General features: G+C 44.8%; 1 protein-coding gene across 1 annotated transcript in view; it reads left to right on the plus strand.

The window, feature by feature from the left end:
* LOC308307447 (titin-like) overlaps window positions 1-19,021 on the plus strand; it is a gene marked incomplete at both ends in the record, with an annotated part of 241,805 nt that overhangs the window by 20,174 nt on the left and 202,610 nt on the right. Inside the window, 14 exons of the mRNA XM_080752712.1 lie at window positions 370-630; window positions 741-1,001; window positions 1,692-1,955; window positions 2,652-2,912; window positions 3,478-3,738; window positions 4,154-4,414; window positions 4,631-4,775; window positions 5,287-5,455; window positions 5,926-6,157; window positions 7,131-7,415; window positions 7,818-7,943; window positions 8,282-8,470; window positions 9,082-9,432; window positions 11,120-11,170. Coding sequence (XP_080608838.1) covers window positions 370-630; window positions 741-1,001; window positions 1,692-1,955; window positions 2,652-2,912; window positions 3,478-3,738; window positions 4,154-4,414; window positions 4,631-4,775; window positions 5,287-5,455; window positions 5,926-6,157; window positions 7,131-7,415; window positions 7,818-7,943; window positions 8,282-8,470; window positions 9,082-9,432; window positions 11,120-11,170 — 3,117 coding nt within the window. The remainder of the gene's footprint in view (window positions 1-369; window positions 631-740; window positions 1,002-1,691; window positions 1,956-2,651; window positions 2,913-3,477; window positions 3,739-4,153; window positions 4,415-4,630; window positions 4,776-5,286; window positions 5,456-5,925; window positions 6,158-7,130; window positions 7,416-7,817; window positions 7,944-8,281; window positions 8,471-9,081; window positions 9,433-11,119; window positions 11,171-19,021) is intronic.

Consider the following 19,021-nt stretch of genomic DNA (forward strand, 5'->3'; position numbering starts at 1 on the left):
TACAGACCTGTAAGGTTCCATTTGAACCACTTTGAGAACCACATTTTGTACAGTGGTTCTCAAATATTTTCAAGTCAAGAACCCTCACATTGACACTATTTGGTTTGTGCCAGGGACCCTCATTACAAATTGTTCAAGAGGTTTTGTAAAAAAAAAGGAGCTCTTGCTGTACTTTTTTTTCTGTGTACCCCCTGGAACACCACGGGGGCCTGCAGACTCCAAAATACAATATTCTGAACTATTTCTTCTGTATTAATCTGTATTACCATGGACCAAAACTACGTTTGTGCATTGCAAATAAGGTTTTCAATGGAAATGTTGGATTTTGTCTCATCAATCATATGAACCATTGTCCATTTGTCTTTCCAGAGGTGCACATTGTGAGAGACATGGAGGACAAGGTTTGCTCCGAGTCTCAGAACGTGACCTTTGAGGTGGAGGTTTCTCACCCCGGCATCGATCCTCTCTGGACCCTCAAGGGCCAGCCGCTGAAAGCCGGTCCCAAGTACAAGATGGAGACCAAAGGGAAGGTTCACATCTTGACCATCGTCGACACCATGAAGGACTTAGAGGGCCAGTACACCTTCCACGCCGGAGAGCAGACCTCCAGCGCCATGCTCACAGTCTCCGGTATGTTTAACCAACCATGTTTAGGCCAATGTGAAAATGGTAGCATTTGTTCCTTGACCTAGTGGTAATGTGTGTGCAAAATGTAATCTCCTTTTCCCCCCTACCACTAGGTGGTGCTATCACGCGGCCCCTGAAGGACGTGACGGTGGCAGAGTCCCAGACAGCAGTGCTGGAGTGCGCGGTGGCCAACGCCAAATCGGAGGGTCACTGGCTGAAGGACGGCCAGCAAGTGGACTTCAATGACAACGTGGAGAGCCAGGTAGACGGAGCGGTCAGACGCCTGGTCATCCACATCACCAGACCCCAAGACGTGGGAGAGTACACCTACCAGGTGGCTACGTCCAAGACCACAGCCAACCTTAAGGTGGAGGGTATGTATTGGACCACCTGTATTCTCTGAAAGAAAGTTAGTTTAATACTATTTGGATGTTGTATTCACACAAGTGAGTGAGTCGAGACCTTTACAAATTAGGGCTGCATTTCTAAATGCATACATTACAGAATCTTTTTTTAATAATTGACTAAAAGTCTGGTTAACTTATTTACATCGTGAGCTTGTAGATCAGCAATTTTTGGCTAAACGTTCCCCTCAGAATATGGACGCTGGCCGGGGTTCAAGTGGTTGGTTCTATTACCACAATGGTTCTCAACCTTTTCAGGCCACAACCCCCAAAATAATCATATTTTGAGGCATTACATTTTGTACAACACGGTTCTATTGTTAAAATAGCAGATCTACATGCTCACGTTGCGAGGCATTGTGAGTATGTAAATCGTCTATTTTCACAATTTCTGCATCTAATATTTGACAATTTGGCCAATGTTTAATTTGTCCTTTTAGAGGTATTAAAAAGTCCTTAAAATGTAACTTTAGAAATGTGCAGATACCCTCTATGCACTTAAACTTTATGTTGGTTTGTTGACTGAGAAAACAACGCTGCACATTAAGTTAATCACGTGGGGACCCACCCAAAATAATTCGGGGGCCCCCCGACCCACAGGTTGAGAACCACTGTATTACCATACTGATCCCAAACCAAACCTCTTTGGGTTCTCTGCAGCCGTGAAGGTCAAGAAGACACTGAAGAACCTGACGGTGACGGAGACCCAGGAGGCGTCGTTCAGCCTGGAGCTGACCCACGCGGACGTGAAGGGAGCCCAGTGGATCAAGAACGGCGTGGAGCTCCAGACCGGAGACAAGTACGAGGTGGTCTCGGACGGCATCGTCCACACACTGAAGGTGAAGAACTGCAACACCGCCGACGAGTCCGTCTACTCCTTCAAGCTGGGGAAGCTGTCGGCCAGCGCCAGGCTCAACGTGGAGAGTGAGTACTGAACATATCATCGTACTGTCGCCTCTGATATCTGTCTTTATTTGATTGATGTTGATGCTTTTTCTGTTGCTGCTGTGTGCCTTTGTTAATTTATTTTCATGTTGTACAACATGTTGGTCAACGGTGGTTTTATTCTATGAATAAGCATGATTTGGCTTGACTTTTGATTTAGAGTATCTCTGTTCTCATCAGATCTTTTCTTAGTTTTGAAAACTGTTGTTGAACATTAATCACAGTGATTATTTTGAGAATCACTAAGTGTGTTTAAAAGGTTTTTAAAAAATTGACATCAATAAAAAAAAGGTAGTGAAGTAACTGTCTGGGTACTGTGGACCTCCATCTGAAAATATTTGTGTGCCAGGGACCCCCATACTTTTTTTTGTTGTTAAAATGTTTCAAATAATATTCCAATCTACAAGCTCAGCAGAGCAACAGGAAGGTGCCTTTTCCAGAGCACCTTCTGGAAAAGGGAAGAACAGTTGAGAATTGCTCTATTACCAGTACCAATACTATTAATAAAACAAAACATTCTGTTCTATGGTCAAAACAAGCCAATATAGACTTAATACAAAACATAAATACAGGAAATAGCCTATCTACAAGTTGTAGGAGTCGGACAGAATATCTGTCACGGTGAAAGCCCACATACCTCTGCTCTCTAAATCTGTTGTAATTTATTTTTTATAGCGATCAAGATTGTGAAGAAGATAAAGGACGTGACATCGCTGCTGGACGCCACGGCGTCCTTTGAGCTGAGCCTGTCCCACGACGACGTGCCCGTCAAATGGATGTTCAACAACGTGGAGCTGAAGCCCAGCGACAAGTGTAAGATCCAGTGTGAGAGGAAGGCTCACAAGCTGACCATCCAGAAGGTGGACAGCAGCAGTGCAGGAGAGTACACCGCCGTGGTGGGACACCTGCAGTGCAGCGCCATGCTCATGGTGGAGGGTGAGCATTCAAACACTCAAACCTGATGTTATTTAATAAGGAAGGACCTTTTATTGCTAATTCGTTTTTATGTTTTTGGAATCTTATCAGTATACGTTTTAGCTTATTTATATAATAAATGTTGCTGTCGGGCAGAAAACGTCTTATCTCTGTGTTTTAACCTTTTGTGTTAAAAAAAAAGAAAAGAAATGAATGCCCTACTTTTTCATTCCTGGAAAATATTTGAATATTTCAGGGTAAATGTCTAAATTTGATTACAGCAATGCATTGATAATAAAATAAAATGCACTTCCCAAGTCATACTTTTGTACTCTTAAATATATATATATATATATAAAAAGAAACAAGTTACAAGAAGTTACAAATTTGACAGAGCAGCTTTCTCTTATAGTTATTTGACGAGGAGTATCTATACTGTACTTTGACTCAAGTTCTGGGCCCTGAGTTGAATACCTTCTTCACCACTGCTCCCGACCTTCGTCGCGGCACCGTGACACCTTAGCCAACAATGTTTCATAGCTACAGAATGTTTCATAACGTTACGTTTCATATGATCCTGTTTCAGCTCTGCGCGTCACCAAGCCTTTGAAGGACGTGTCTGTCCCAGAGACCCACGTGGCCACGTTTGAGTGTGAAACGTCCCATTTCAACGTGCCGTCCACCTGGCTGAAGAACGGAGTGGAGATCGAGATGAGTGAGAAGTTCAAGATCGTGGTCCAGGGCAAACTTCACCAGCTGAAGATCGTGAACACAAGCAGGGAGGACTCTGCAGAATACACCTTTATCTGTGGGAACGACAGAGTGTCTGCAACGCTCACTGTCAGCCGTAAGTTCACCTTACACAGGCTCTTACCAGTTACTTTAAAGAAGCTGTGAGTCTCAACCAAACTGGAGTTTGATATAGATTAGGCCACGGACCCCTAATTGATACCCTTTTGTATCTCTGGGATAGCCTGTCATGGCCAGAATATCACTGCGTAGATATTAGGCTTTTTTTTGCACTGTCAGATTTGTCTGGTTTCCAGGCAATTTTTGTTTCCAGGCTATTTTTGTTTTTAAATGTTGTTGACTGTATTTACTCTACCCCTGTGTGTAGAGACACCCCCTGTGTGTCTGGAATAAAGTTTATACTCACATTATTACCCTCTTAGCTGTTATTTATTGAGGAAACACTTAGTTTTCTCTTAAACAGCAAATTTGGTCAAATCATGTCACCAACATGTGCACTTCTCACCATACAGCTATCCTGATCACCTCCATGCTGAAGGACCTGAATGCCAAGGAGAGAGACACCATCACGTTCGAGGTGAACGTCAACTATGAGAGCATCACCTACAAGTGGCTGAAGAACGGAGTGGAGGTCAAGTCGTCGGACCGGTGCCAGGTCCGCAGCAAGCAGCTCACGCACTCGCTCACCATCCGAAACGTGCACTTCGGTGACGGAGGAGAGTACAAGTTTGTGGCCGGCGCCACTGCGACGTCGGCTAACCTTTACGTTGAAGGTGAGAATTGTTTTGCGGATGAACACAACTTTATCCTTGCAAAGTCGGTTAATTTATCATCAGGCACAGTACAGTATTTCATTTATTACAATATTGCCTTATCTATCTAGACAATATTTACAGTACATACAGTACGTGATTGATAGTGTATGCTTTTTGCAGATGATGTCAAATTAGTTTTGACATTTATTTTTCTGTTGTTTTTTTGTGTCCCAGCTCGTTTGATTGAGTTCACCAAGAAAATTAAAGACATCAAGATCACAGAGAAGAAGAAGGCTATTTTTGAATGTGAGGTTTCGGAGCCCAACATCCAGTTGATGTGGATGAAAGACGGACAGGAACTGGACATGTCTGAAGAAAGGTGAAGCAGGCACACTTTATATTATACTTACATCATACATATTGTGGCTGTTCAGTGGAAACCTTGAATGTCCACAACCGTTACTTTCCAGATAATAGGAAAATAATGACCATTGTTCCAATGGATCTAATGCAGTTATTATATATTCACTAGCTCTTATTAATACTTTTCATTGGTTAAATATTTATAAAACCCACAGACACACTTTCAAGCTTGTGAGCTTGTAGATGCTTCTCAAAAAATAAAAAGAATACAAATAAAAATAAAACAACTAAAAACTAAAACATAACTAAAAGTTTAAATATTGAGATACAAAGTATCTGTGCAACAGCAACAATATAATTGAAATACAATTAGAAATGTTTTTGTTGTGTATTTCACCGTATGGATTGTGCAACCGATTTGTTCTTTCTTGTACACAACGCACACTTCTAAAGCAGAGCTTCTGTGATAAATGAAGCGCTTTTTAAATGTTTGATTTTTTAAACCAGCGTGACGCTTTTGTTCACAGGTTCGTGGTGACAGCAGAGAAGCTCTTGCACAGGCTGATGATCCAGACCGTCCGCTTGTCAGACGCCGGGGAGTATTCGGTGGTGGCCGGCGCCAGCGTGTCCAAGGCTCAGCTGATCGTTGAGGGAAGAGACATCAGGATCTCTGAACCCGCAGAGAGGGAAATCTCAGTGAGAAACAATTTGTTTCATTAGACCAGGGGTCTTCAACGTTTTCAGGCCAAGGACCCCGTAGTTGAGAGAGAGAGATTTGTATTCATGTCAATGTGTGTTTTTGGATATTTAACCACTTGAGCCATCAATACTTAATAAACTTGACCTTTCTCTATGTACTTAGTGTGCTCTTTTTTCCCCCTCTACACCAAACCTCTTTGCCAAAAATAGCCGCGAGGCGTTGTGAGCTTGTAGACCGGCTATTTTGGCTAAAGTTCTCAGAATATGGACAGTAGGGTTCAAGGTGGTTAATATAAAAAAAGTTTCTATCACACAAAGATTTGGAGGACCCCCTGTAGTAACTCTGAGGACCCCCTAGGGGTCCCAAACCCCCTGTTGAAGACCCTTGCATTAGACCGTGTTGACTTTTCGCTATCGAGGCTCAGGCGGTTTTGTACTATAACAAGTGTCTATAAACCCACTTCCAGGTTGTTGAGAAACAGAGAGCGACCTTTGAGTTTGAGGTGAACGAGGACGACGTGGAGGGTCGCTGGATGAGGAACGGAGTGGAGATCCACTTCTCGGTGGAGGAGAGGTTCAACTACGTGAACGTCAGAAAGATGCACCGTCTCACCATCTCCGAGACCTACAGGAGCGATGCTGGGGAATACACCTTCATCGCTGGAAAGAACCGCAGCACCATGAGCCTGCGTGTCAACAGTAAGTCACATCCACCTTACCTCAGATTATAACCAGATTATGAAGAGTACAACCATGACCTTCAATGTTAACAGTAAAGTCAAAATAAATAACCAATCAGTCAGATTATAAAAGCTATAGACCAGGGGTCTTCAACGTTTTCAGGCCGGGGACCCCCAAACTGATGGGGAGATGGAGCAGGGACCCCCTACCACCTCGTAGGGTGGGGGGGTCGGGGCTACGACATTATTTTTTATTTTAAACATGTACAAGTTACAGCGAGCAGGGTGGGCCGTACCACTACCATTTCTAAACATACTACTTATTAACTGAGAACCAATGTCAATAATATCAACAATCTGTCAATTGCATATAATCATGTATTCAAGCTATTCAAAATGGATAGAACCATGATTTATTTTTTAACAAATGTGAAAAATGAAAAAAAAAAAAAAAAAGATTTTTTTTTTTTTTTTTTTTTTAAGCAATAATTTCGCGGACCCCCTGCAGTACCTCCGCGGACCCCCTAGGGGTCGCGGACCCCCTGTTGAAGACCCCTGCTATAGACTATAAAATGGCTATTGACGAAGACTATTAAATGGAATGTTTGAGGAATGAGATTCATCCTCTGTCTATGACATTACGTTTTTGTTTGTAATTCATGTCATGTGACGACTCCAGCCTCTCTGGAGATGATCATGATACGTCCTCAATCATAATGACTAAGTATCTTTTAAATATATTCTGTTTAACCAAACTCAACTCAAATATTCTTCATCTACAATATACCAATTGTTGTTAGGCGTTTAGCTTACCTGCAACACAACATTTTTCAAAAAGGCTCTAAGGAACTATGTAGTAATTGTACTTAAAACAACTTAATGACAGTTTTAAATACATTGACAAGAAATGTTTCATCTCAGTTATTTGATTCATCGTAATTCGTAAAGAGATAAATTAACGTATGTTGGTGGTTTTGTGTCTCTCTCTCCAGTCCCTGAACCTCCTCAGATCATCCAGCACATGGAGCCTCTGTCTGTGGAGGCTGGGAAACCTGCCCGCTTCTCCGTGCAGGTGACCGGGATTCCACAGCCTCAGGTCTTCTGGTACAAGAACTCCCAGGCCCTGGCTCCCGGCTTCAAAGTCAAGTTCATGCACGACGGGAACGAGCACACGCTGCTTCTGATTGAAGTTTTCCCAGAAGACGCAGCCGTCTACAACTGCGAGGCCAAGAACGATTATGGCACGGCGACGAGCACAGCATCACTCAACGTGGAAGGTACCGTATATACCGCGTGACTAGAACCAGAAGAAACACACGTGCTTATCTATTTAACACTTATTTTAACAAAACATATTGATGTGCTGTGTGAAGTCTCCAATTAAACTAGCAGCTAAAGACAATACCGCTCATTAGTGTTTAGCAGAGTCTTGTGATATATGACAGGGTAGGTGCTTAACCCATTTAGGCCTAGGATTATTGACTGCTTTAACTATTGAAAAATAGCAGATATACAAGCTCGCAGCGCGGCACTCGGTGCCGCGCTGTGAGCTTGTATATCTGCTATTTTTCAATAGTTAAAGCATAAAATAATGGTTAAAGTGGTTAAAATCTAACGCGACTCGGGCGCGTTCCAGGTATTTGAGAATTAACTGTAAGTTTGTTTGTTTGTGTGTTTAGTGTCTGAGGTGGTGTCTCCAGACACGGCTGTTCCCATGACTCCTCCAGTCGTCATCTCTCCCATCTCCGACACCTCCGCCAAAGAGGGCGAGTCGGCCCGCTTCCAGTGCCGTGTCCGTGGAGATGGTAACTATTTTTTCTTTTTATACTTTAGATTTACCAATTTAAAAACCTAGCGCCCTTATTCTCTTTGGGCAAACATTTGTCGAAATTACCCGAGATACAAGGTCACAAGATTTTAAGTGGTTAATTGTAGTCTATGTGATATTTCTTTTGGTATCCTACTGGTATCGTGACCTGAACATGTATTTTGTGTTTACTAAAGCGCTGGAGAGACGGGTTACTGAAAGAACACTATATTATAGCAGTGGTTTTCAAACTTCTTTGTGCCCAAATTGCTTATTTTAACCAAAGAATATAACTTACCAATATTTGACCTCTTCGTTTACGTCGCTTCTCTCCAGACGTGAAGATCGGCTGGTTCCACGGGCAGACGGTGGTGAAGCAGTCCAACAACTGCAGGATCTCGCAGTTTGACGACAGCTGTCAGCTGGAGATCTCCAGGGTTTACCCAGAGGACGAGGGACAGTACACCTGCATGGCCGAGAACAAGTCGGGCACCGTGTCCTGCTCCGCCATGCTCCGAATGGAGGGTGAGTGTCACTGTCAACACGGGTTTACTCTGACAGATGTGTTCTCTGCTATGAGTTGATGTAGGGCTGGGCGATATATACATATTCATCATTATATCCTTTATTTAACCAGGTCAGATTCTCATTGATATTAAACATTGTGTTTTCCAATAGTGACCCGGGGCCAAGAGAGCACCGTGAAACTCTGCTATAACAATAATGCGCAAACAATACAAAAACAATACAAGTATCACACTGCAAAATCGGGATCAAGAACTAAAATGGTCAAGATACATAACCAAGTGCAGCAGTTGACACATTGTAAAGCAATCACATTTGCCAATAGTACTCATCTCTCTATCCTTTATAATATTGATATTGTGATATGAGACTAGATATTGCCTGGGATTTTGGGTATCGTGATATGGCATCTTAATGTTATCTTGTCCTGGTTTTGATCACCTCTAAATCTAAAAGAACATTATTACCATCACAATACGATATCATCAACATTTCGATATTGAGGTGCTTTGGTCAGAAATGTATTACTTTTCCCCCCCATATCACCCAGCCGTAAGTTGACGTATTGGTATGCATGACGCTGAAGGTCCACAAACGTTGCTTCCTTTCAGGGAAAAAACACGCCATGGACATCTCCATCGCCAGTCTAAAGAAAGCTTCTATTGGCCAAAAGCCCACGTTCGTCCACCCCATAACGAGCGTCAGTGTGGCGCACGGGGAGGTGGCTAGGTTTCATGCTTGCGTGGCCAGCATGCCCAAGCCACAGATCAGCTGGTTTCACGACCAGCGGCCCGTTCAGGCCTCAAAGAACATTGTGTTTCATTTCGATGAGACCACCAACACGGCCACGCTGATCATAGTGGACGCGTTCTCAGAACACGCTGGCCAGTACACGTGCAGGGCCTCCAACAGTGCCGGCGAGGCGGCGTGCTCTGCTACGCTGACCATAACCAAACATGAAGGTAACACTTCTGGATCCATCCGGGAGCCTGCCGCCCCTCCTCCCTCCCAATCACACCCTTACCCACCAGAACTAAATGAGGCTTCTCTGTCTGAACCCATCATCACTCGTCCTTATATGGTCGCTGTCGCTGTAGAAACCTTGTGAGTCCAAAACTTTCACTTTACAGAAATTTGGAAAATGCAAAGAAAAATAACCTGTGTTCTCAAATCTAATGGATCCGACGTAGTTCATATTTAGTCACAAGTGCTTGCATTGGTACAATCTTTATAAAACCCACAGGTACATAGTTAACAACTTTAAATGTTTCTATAATCAAGAAAGTAGAAGATTGAACATCGTGGAGCGTCTTTTTCTGCTACTTATGCATGATGAAGTACGGCATTAATAAGAAGTTGGAATATGGAGATACAAGGTTTCTGCCCAACAGCACCGGTATTCACTTCCAGCATTCCTCCTTAGGTTCACTTCCAGCTGACAAATTCCACCATCCATCCTGTCTGACTGAGGTTCTATGAGCTGTACTAATGTCACGAGCACCTTTAGTTCAACAGAACTTCACCCTCTCTTCTCTTCCTCACCGCAGCTCTTCTCTTCATACTCTACAGCAGAGCTTTTCAAACTGTCTGTGCCCAAGGCACACCAGTGAGCAAGTCAAAATCTCAAGGCACACCTAATACGCATAGCCAAAATAATATACTCACTGCTTCCCCCACCCTCCATCCAATCCATGCACTCCTCTCTTCACTGGGGAGTACGTTTGACTCCCCAGGTCATGCCATTCTTCTCTGGACCTCGCATGAAACTCATCGTATACCTTCTTCCTCCCTGACAGAAACCCTCAGCTTTTTGTTGTTTTATTGATCCCCTCCTTTCGGAAATGCGTCTCTTTTATTTGTTTATATTTGTTGTTGTTATATTCGAGGTTGTTGACCGAATGTACTGGTTTCTTGATATTGGACCTGCATTCTGGGTTGTTATGATACATAGTGAGGTTTGGTCCCGGCCTGCATTACAAGTCATGAAAAAGGACCATATTGTTGCTGTCAGGTGAAATACCTTGTAGGCCTATGTGCAAAACAATTACTTTCCAGGAAATGGGGAAAAACAAGCCTCTGACAAATCTGACTTACTGTACAAGGTTTCCACCCGACAGAGACGATAGATCATCGCAGTGGGCGTGGTTTATTGGTGCCACAAAACTGGTGCCATCTCCCATTCATTTCCTCATAGATTTTCACAAAAATATTCATAACAATTATGTTAAGCTTAGAACCAAGCCATCCAGGATGTCAGTGAATCATGACCATGAAACCTTTGATTATGTGAAAAGAACATTTTGAAAATCGCTAAACAAAGGGTATTTATTAAATGTAGTATATCAAATAATTAAATATTAAAAATATGTTTTTATATAAGATCAAAGGTTTTATGGTGATGATTCACTGAGACCCTGGATGGCTTGGTTCTAGGCTTAACATAATTGTTATAAATATTTTTGTAAAAGTCTATGGGGAAAATGAATGGGATTTTTTGGGGCACCATTAAACCACTTCCACTGCGATGCTCTATAGCCATTAGAAATGCTGTCCTGTAAGCAGATGATCGCAGGTTCAATACCCAGGCGTGTGTGCTCCCTCTAAGCTTTCTGTCCACACTGTTCTGATGGGATCTCTCTTCTTTCACAGATACTCAAGTGATGCAGCACATTGAGGCCAAAGTAGAGGAAGAAGTCAAAGGTAGGCATGACACCTTTTATTATTAGTATTACTAGTATTATTACATACAGTACACAAATCGTAACCATTTCAGCATTTTTACTGGAAAAGGAACAGTTCAACCAAATATTTTACCTTTTGAAGTAGTCTACAATGACCAACATTGCAACAGGGAATCAGAACATTTTTATTTGGTTGAACTGTCCCTTTAACAAAGTCTCAATTACCTGAATGCATGTCATATCTGTACCGTATGTGTCATGAAGAATTGTGATTCTGTATTATTGAATATGCTGTATTGTTGAGAATACGCCATCATTTCTCTCAGGAGAGCACTGACAGACATGCTTGTACCAATAATGGAAACGTGGGGTTTGCATCAATCAAAAACTCTCTTTTTGGCATGATGGAAAACGTGCAGGATGTGTATCTTTTAAATCTTAAAAGATATGAAAGATAACACATCTTTTCACTGTTGCACCTGGAACGGATGACTTCCTCCTGCAAAATATTTCTTAGTCTGGCTTGCAGATAGTGGGATGTGATTCCTGTGGTTTGCACTCTAAATAACACCAGTAAACTATATTAGTTCGAATAAACGCCTTCTCACTCAATTCTTTTATGGGCAAGTTTAAAAGATAACAATCGTTTTTCCCTCTAAGTCTGAGGATTAGAAAGGGCGTTTATTCTCCTGTCTGCAAGTCAGGTAAGGAATATTATACCCTGAGACCAAATCTATACATTCAAAGAGACTTCGGTTTATTTTGGAAACATTTGCTTCTTTAATCAATCAGTAATTTGTTTTGAAGAAATTTCCACAGAAGAAGGATCAAAACCTCCAGCAGGTTTCTTATAAAAAGAATCAAGTCTTGCGTTTATTCGAACAAATATGGTGAGTGACATTGTTATTTTCTATGGCTTTGTGTCTTGCAGCATGCATTTAATATTTCCATTAATGATTCATTCAAATTCCTTTGCCTTCTTTTGAAAGCCCTGAGGCTGTGTTGTACTTACGGCTGTGTCTCGTTTTCGTTTGCAGAAAAGTTTTACAGTAAAGAGAGCAGATCGGCCGTCACCAGAAACCGGCAGCTCCGAGGAGCCTTCTCAGACACCGAAGACTTCTTGGATCACGGGCTGGTCTCAGCCGATCGCTGTGCAAGCAGGACATCCTCCGTCACGTCATGGACAGAAAACATGAAACCCTCATTCACTAAAAAACTAAAGTTCCAGTCAGTGCTGGAGGGGGACTCAGCAACACTCAAGTGTAAGCTGGCGGCCTTTCCCTCGCCAACTATACTGTGGTTCCATAATAACAAGCCAATTAATAATAAAGAACGCAGACGTAGGATCTGTACAGAGAGCATAATGCACATGCACACCAGTAGCCTGGTTATTGATTGTATTGTAGAGAAGGACTCGGGTAGTTACAAGGTTTTGGCCTTCAACACAGAGGGTTCTGCAGACACAACAGCATCACTACTAGTGTCACTGAGAGAAGAGCAGTCTGCTAATTATCTGAGCTTTGTCAAGCGCACGGCCAGTGCCCATGAAAGCATAGACTCCATGGTGGAGCAGAGGAAGGAGAGGAAGATCAGGGTGGATCTCAGGTGTGTGGGGTCTCCATTTGATAAAATGACGAAGGTCCATCAGGGCAGGTCCAGATCTAAGAATTCTCTTGTGCGTAGTGTGTTGTTTAGGACTGACTCGCCGTCCAAAGAGAAAGACTCTGAAACTGAGAAATCACAAAAGCGAGAGAGACTGGAAACTGCCTCAGAGCGAGGCCGGTCTCCTCCCCCGATGTTTGACAGGGCTGAGCGGTTTAATGACAGGTTCAGTGATATATACTGTGACAGGCGGACTGGCGGCAGGTTCAGTGACAAATTCAGTGACAGGTGTAGTGACAGATACAGTGACAAGTTTAGTGACACTGAGAGCCTTCACAACGAGGTGAGAGCTAAGCTCACCTCGCTGCAGAAGGCTGTCAAACACAAAAAGAGGATGTCCACCTCAACCATGTCCTCCTCTGAGTTTGACCTGGAGTCAGTAGCCAGTGAGTCCAGCTATGCAGACTATGTAGACAGGCTGAGGGTCAAGCCCGCCTCTCTGCCTGATGTGCCTAATTTCAACCGACCCTTTGACCAGGGAGATGGCCGTAGGGAGTTTCATGGTAGAAGCTCAGGTCCTCCATCTCAGACTGGATCTCAGAGTGGAGAGTCGTCCCAGCGTCGCGCCAGGCACTCATTTGAACCCCAGTCCCCCCAGAGAAATCGGGCCATTCGGTTGATGAAAGGCGAGCTGGATGATACTGTGTTGCCTTGGCAGAGAGAGAAGCTGTCTGGCAAAATGTATTCAGAGACTGCAGCAGAGTCACAGGTAGATGTTGCAGCAGATGAGCTTCATCGTGAGGTCACTGAGGTTAAGATGGAGGTTACAGAGATGGAAGTGGGTCAGACTGAGTCCACTGAATACACTGAGAAAGGAGAAGCTGTTGGTTTGGTGTTGGCTACGGAGAAATCACCTAGACTTAAGCCATATAGATCAAAGAATGGGAGGATGCTTAGCGATCCAGACACAGAAGAGGTTAAAGTAAGAGATGTAGTGGAGGCTTATGAAGATGAGCCTGCTGAGGAATCTCTAAAGGCTCAGTATGAGAAGAGTCTGGACGCAGAGAGGATGGAGTGTGAGGAGAAACTCCTCGCTCTTCGCATCCGTAAATGGCAGCAGGGAATGCGGATGTCAGAGGAGGAGACATTTGAACCTGAAACTGATCTCCCCTTGCCAGTAGAGCCAACGCACATTGAGCATGAGGAGGTGGTAGAGAAAAGAACTGTTGTAGAAGTAGAGGCTTCAGTCCCTTCCTTCCAGAAATCCCCCAGAATTAGATCTAGGTCATCAGAACCTGAAGCATTGCCACTGATTAGATCACCACGGATGAAATCAAGAGCAGAGGAAGTAGAGGTTGTCTCTTCTTCACAGGTTCAGACATCTCAGGGTATGGAAAGCATCTCAGCTGAAAAATCACCTAGAATGAGAAGCAGGTCATCAGACATCGAAGCTGAAGCAACTGCCGCTGTAGCGCAGAAATCACCTAGAATGAAACCATTATTTGAGAAGACAAGAGAGGAGCGTGAGCTCCAGCTGTCAATGGAAAACATCTCTGTCTTGAAAGCTGAGACAGAGCAGTTTATCAGTGAAGAGGAGGCCCTGGCACAGAGGATTATGAACTGGCAGCATGATGTTCAGACTGAACAGACTGTGGAGGTTGAGTCAGACTGGGTGGAGCCTTACTCACCATACCAGCCAGAGAAGTCAGATGAGACAAAGGGAGCCACTGCATTAGAACCAACGGCTGAGCCTGAGCACAGAAAGTCTTCTCCAGATAGATCATCCAAAGAGAAGTTCCTCCTCAGTCAGTCGGTTCCTGCAGGGTTCCAGGATGAGCAGGATGAGCATTTGCGTTGGCCGCCAGCCCAGGAACTGGCCACAGAGGGCCGTGAAACCAGACTGCAGACAGACAGCGAGTACTTTGTCAGTGAGGAGGAGGCATTAGCTCAGCGCCTCCTGAATTGGCAAGAGGACATTTTAGAGCAAGAAGAGGTGGTTGAACTGGAGCCGGAATGGGCTCTAGATCAACATGAACATGTTGATGTGACTGGTCATACTATTAGAAGGCGCTCTCCTACACAGCTTACAGGTGTGCCTGTTGAGAGCTTTGAACTCGCTCAGGCTGACAGCCATCGTAAGGTGGCCAGAGAAGAGTCGCCAGCGAGGAGGCGTTCACCAAGCTCACAGGAGAGCCTTGAGAGAGCAGATAGTAGGAAAGTGGAGCCTAGAGGAGAAGAAAGGGAAACGTCAGGAGAGGGTGTTCAGATGAGACAGAATGTGAGGGGAGAGGATAGAAGGAGCAGAGAAGAAATTATGATGAATAGGAGTGCACACATAATAGATGAGCACCTTGAATTTGGGATGGCAAGGAAGTCAGCACAGGAAAGCAAGTTAACAACAGGTGATAAAACTGTGACAGACTCTCGTCCAACATTTGTAAAAGAAATGTCACCCCTTAAAGTAAAGATCGGCGAGATGTCAGAGTTTACCTGCCAGTTCCATGGTGACCCTAAGCCAACGGTCACCTGGCTCAAAGATGGTCACCCACTAGCCCACAACCCAGATTATGATATCATGAACAAATCTAATGAATCAAAGCTCACAGTCTATTACCCCACCACAGACCACGAGGGAACATTTGACTGTGCCATCACCAACAAACATGGTAAAGCCATCTGTAGTGCCACTTTGGAGATCTGTGATGAGAAACTGGTGAGAGCCTCACGGGTGACACAGCAGGAGGTGATAGTGACTGAGGAGACAGCGGTGAGTCAGGAATGTGTGGATGAGGAACTTGGGTACTATATGGAGTCAGGGAAAGCCACACTCCAGGTGCCCGAGGCTGTCATTCGCAAACCCTGCCGCTCTGATGACTCCTACGACTCCTCCCCTGTGGAGATCAGAGTCACAGCTCCCACACCTGTCCCTGAAATGGCAGAGGAAGGTGGCAAGGATACGGCTCCAATCGTTGTTGAAGATAATATTTCAGATGTGCCTGGTGATGAGGCAGCATCTCAGACTGTAAAACACAAGTTTACGTTCTCCTTTGATGTTGTTGGGGAGGCCCCTCAGGTGGTCACTGAGTTAGAGAACATCAGCTGCTCAGAGGGTGAGACTGCTGCATTGGAATGTGTAGTTGCAGGAGAACCTAGACCGGATGTTGTATGGTATCATGATGATGTTTGCCTTAAGAGTCCCTCTGGACAATACAGAGTTGAGGAGCATGACAGAAGTTACAGGTTATACATTGATAACTTAACATATATCAATGCTGGGGTTTATAAATGTGTTGCCAGGAATAAGCTGGGAGAGGTTGTGAGCATCGCTGATGTATCTTTACAAATAGCTGAGCCTGTTCAGTTTTCTGAGGGTGGAGTAGCATTGTCTCCTGTCCCTGAGTCTGGATACATAAAGAAACCAACAGCTGCATCTGGCAGTTCACAGAGTACAGGACAGGGGCTGGCCAAAGTGTCAAAAATCAAACCAGGTTTGTCCAGAGAACCTCCAGTTATATCTGGCTGCGGTCTACAAGCCTCCGCTGCTGTAATCAAAGTTTCTCAGATCAAACAGGCATTTGAGTCAGACTCGCCTGTGGCATTCACGTCCTCTCCTCCTCCTCCAGTGGAGCAGAGGAAGGAATCTGTATTCCCTGGGGAGTTTATCCCAGCTGTGGGCATTACCACCGAGCAGCAGGAAGAGAGAACAACTGAGTCAGGAAAAGACAGTGATATAATTCCTGCTCCTGAGACCTTCCAGCCCATCAAACCATTTGTAGGGGTAGTGCAGGAGTCACCGGAGCTGGTCAGACCTCGGGCTCTGCTGCCAGACAAACCTGCACATATCCAGGCAGGTTTATTAGAGGAGATGGCAAGAGGGGATGCTGTTCGTACGTTTGAAAAAACCAGCAGCTTCATACCTTTCCAGTGTGAGAGAGCCTCAGAAGCAAAGGTTGTTAAGCCTAAAGTAAGTGCTGAGAAACAGAAAACATCTGTCAGATCTGGTCTGGTTCGCAGTGAGGCTAAAGACATCAGTGAGGAGGTGACGGATATTATTGAGGAGCTTGAGGAGACGACAGACCATATTAGCGAGGAAGTTAAATATGTGAATGAAGGGGCTACGTCTGTCAGTGAGGAGCTTGACAGTGGTGTCTTCCTCAGCATGCCAGACTCCCAGGTTGACATCACAGAGGTTGAGGCTGGTGCTATGGCTGAGGAACACATGGAGGAGGTCTCTTCAGTACAACCTCTGGTTGTTGAGCCCAAAGCTGAAAGCACATCCCAGCAATTTGATTTGGAGGCTGACTATGTTGCAGCACAGCAACCCCAGAAGGTTCCTGTATCCAAACAGGACAGTAGTGATTTGGACTCAATCTCGAGTGAGGTGGAGGCAGTGGCTGGTGTCAGTTCTATGGAGATAGAGGAAGTCACATTCAATGCTGTGTATGACTACTACAACCCTCCAACTGAAGGGAGCAGGCCACTGTCACCTGAGTCTGAGATGTCTATTGAGATAGGCAGCACCTTTAGTGAGGAGATAGCAGAGGTAGCTGACAGGTTCTATACTCCTGCCACCTCCACTGAAATCTCACAACCAATCGCAGAGTCCTTCCACAGATCTGCCACTGACAGCCCTGGTCATTTTACAACCCCCCAAGAGTTATCCTTCTCTCCTATAGGGTACAAGCGAGCCTCTACTGATGACTCCAGTGAGAGGTTCTTTTCTCCAGCTCAGTACCTGAGGTCCCCTTCTGATGAGACCACTCATTCTGTCCTAACTTTGGACGAGAGTAGGATCCTCACTGAGGGCAGGGGTCCTGCTCTAGGCCTGGGCCCTGTGCAGGAAAAGGTGCAGGGTATCCCTCCTGCCTTCCTTAAACCTCTCACCAAGAAGAGAGTGTTTGAAAATGAGTCCTTGACTTTCTACGCTGAGGTGTTTGGCCTCCCATCTCCTGAGGTGAGATGGTTCCGGAACAAAACCCAGCTGGTAGCAGATGACAGGGTGAGAATGAGCAGAGATGGGGATAACATCAGACTGACCATTCACTCTGTCACAAAAGCAGACCAGGGCGAGTACATCTGCGAGGCTGTGAACTACGTAGGCGAAGCCAGGAGTGTTGCCTTAGTTGTAGTTGTATCCCAGGAGGTGAGGTTCATGCCGGCTCCACCTACTGTCACTCAACAGCATTTGATGCAGTTTGATGTTGAGGAGAACGACTCCTCGAGATCTCCGTCACCACAGGAGATCCTGCTGGAGGTAGAGCTAGATGAAAATGATGTGAAAGAGTTTGAGAGACAGATAAAGATCATCACCATTCCTGAGTACACTGCTGATAATAAGAGTATGATCATATCCTTGGACGTCTTACCTAGTATGTATGAGGAGGGAACTGTGGACTTTGTTACTCAGGAGAATGATGACCTTAAAATTGCTTTCGAGGTCACTGAGATGCCCCCGAGATTCATCAATCCCATCTGCGACATGGAATCCCCCGAGAGCACCACAGTAATGTTTGAATGTTCTCTGATGGGAATGCCGTCGCCCATTGTCTCCTGGTTCAAAGGCGACAAGAAAATCCCCCATGATAACAAGAAATACCTCCAGTCCTCCGACGGAGACAACCACTTCCTTAAGATATGTAAAGTCACATCTCAGGACAGTGGGGTGTACACATGTAGGGCCATTAATGTGGTAGGGGAGACCTTGTGTCGAGCCTCCCTCCAGGTGTTGAGCGCAAAGGCTTTCTCAGGGAACACCAGAGGCAGAGAGCTGACTGCAGTCTCTCTAGGCAGTGCAAAGGTCCAGCCTCAGAAGTTTGACATGATGGTTGGTAACACGTTTGATGGCGAGCAGGCATCAGAGATCGAGCTTGAGTTTGAGTTTCAGCACGAAGCAGATGAGTCTCAGAGGGCAGTCAGGCTGGTAGCCAACACCGATCACGAAACAAGCGAACACGGAGAGAAATACGTTAGCATCAACTTTGACGTTTTTGCAGACCCGGCAAAAGACGACAAGATAGAGTTCAAGGGAAAGTCGTCTGACATGTGTAGCTTCCATTTCCAGGTGACAGAGACCCCTCCTAAATGTATCATCCCACTTACTAACGTTACGGCTGCACTCGGGACGCCGGTAATTCTCCAGTGTCTAGTTAGCGGTAAGCCCGGCCCTACTGCCGAGTGGTTTAAAGACGGAGACGCTGTCACAGACAGCAGGTGTATCATACAGGAGAAAGCCGCTGGTCATTTCAATCTGCTCTTAACTAACGTTGCA

The sequence above is a fragment of the Nannobrachium achirus genome (assembly GCF_963921795.1).
Source record: "Nannobrachium achirus genome assembly, chromosome: 22".
NCBI lineage: Eukaryota > Metazoa > Chordata > Actinopteri > Myctophiformes > Myctophidae > Nannobrachium > Nannobrachium achirus.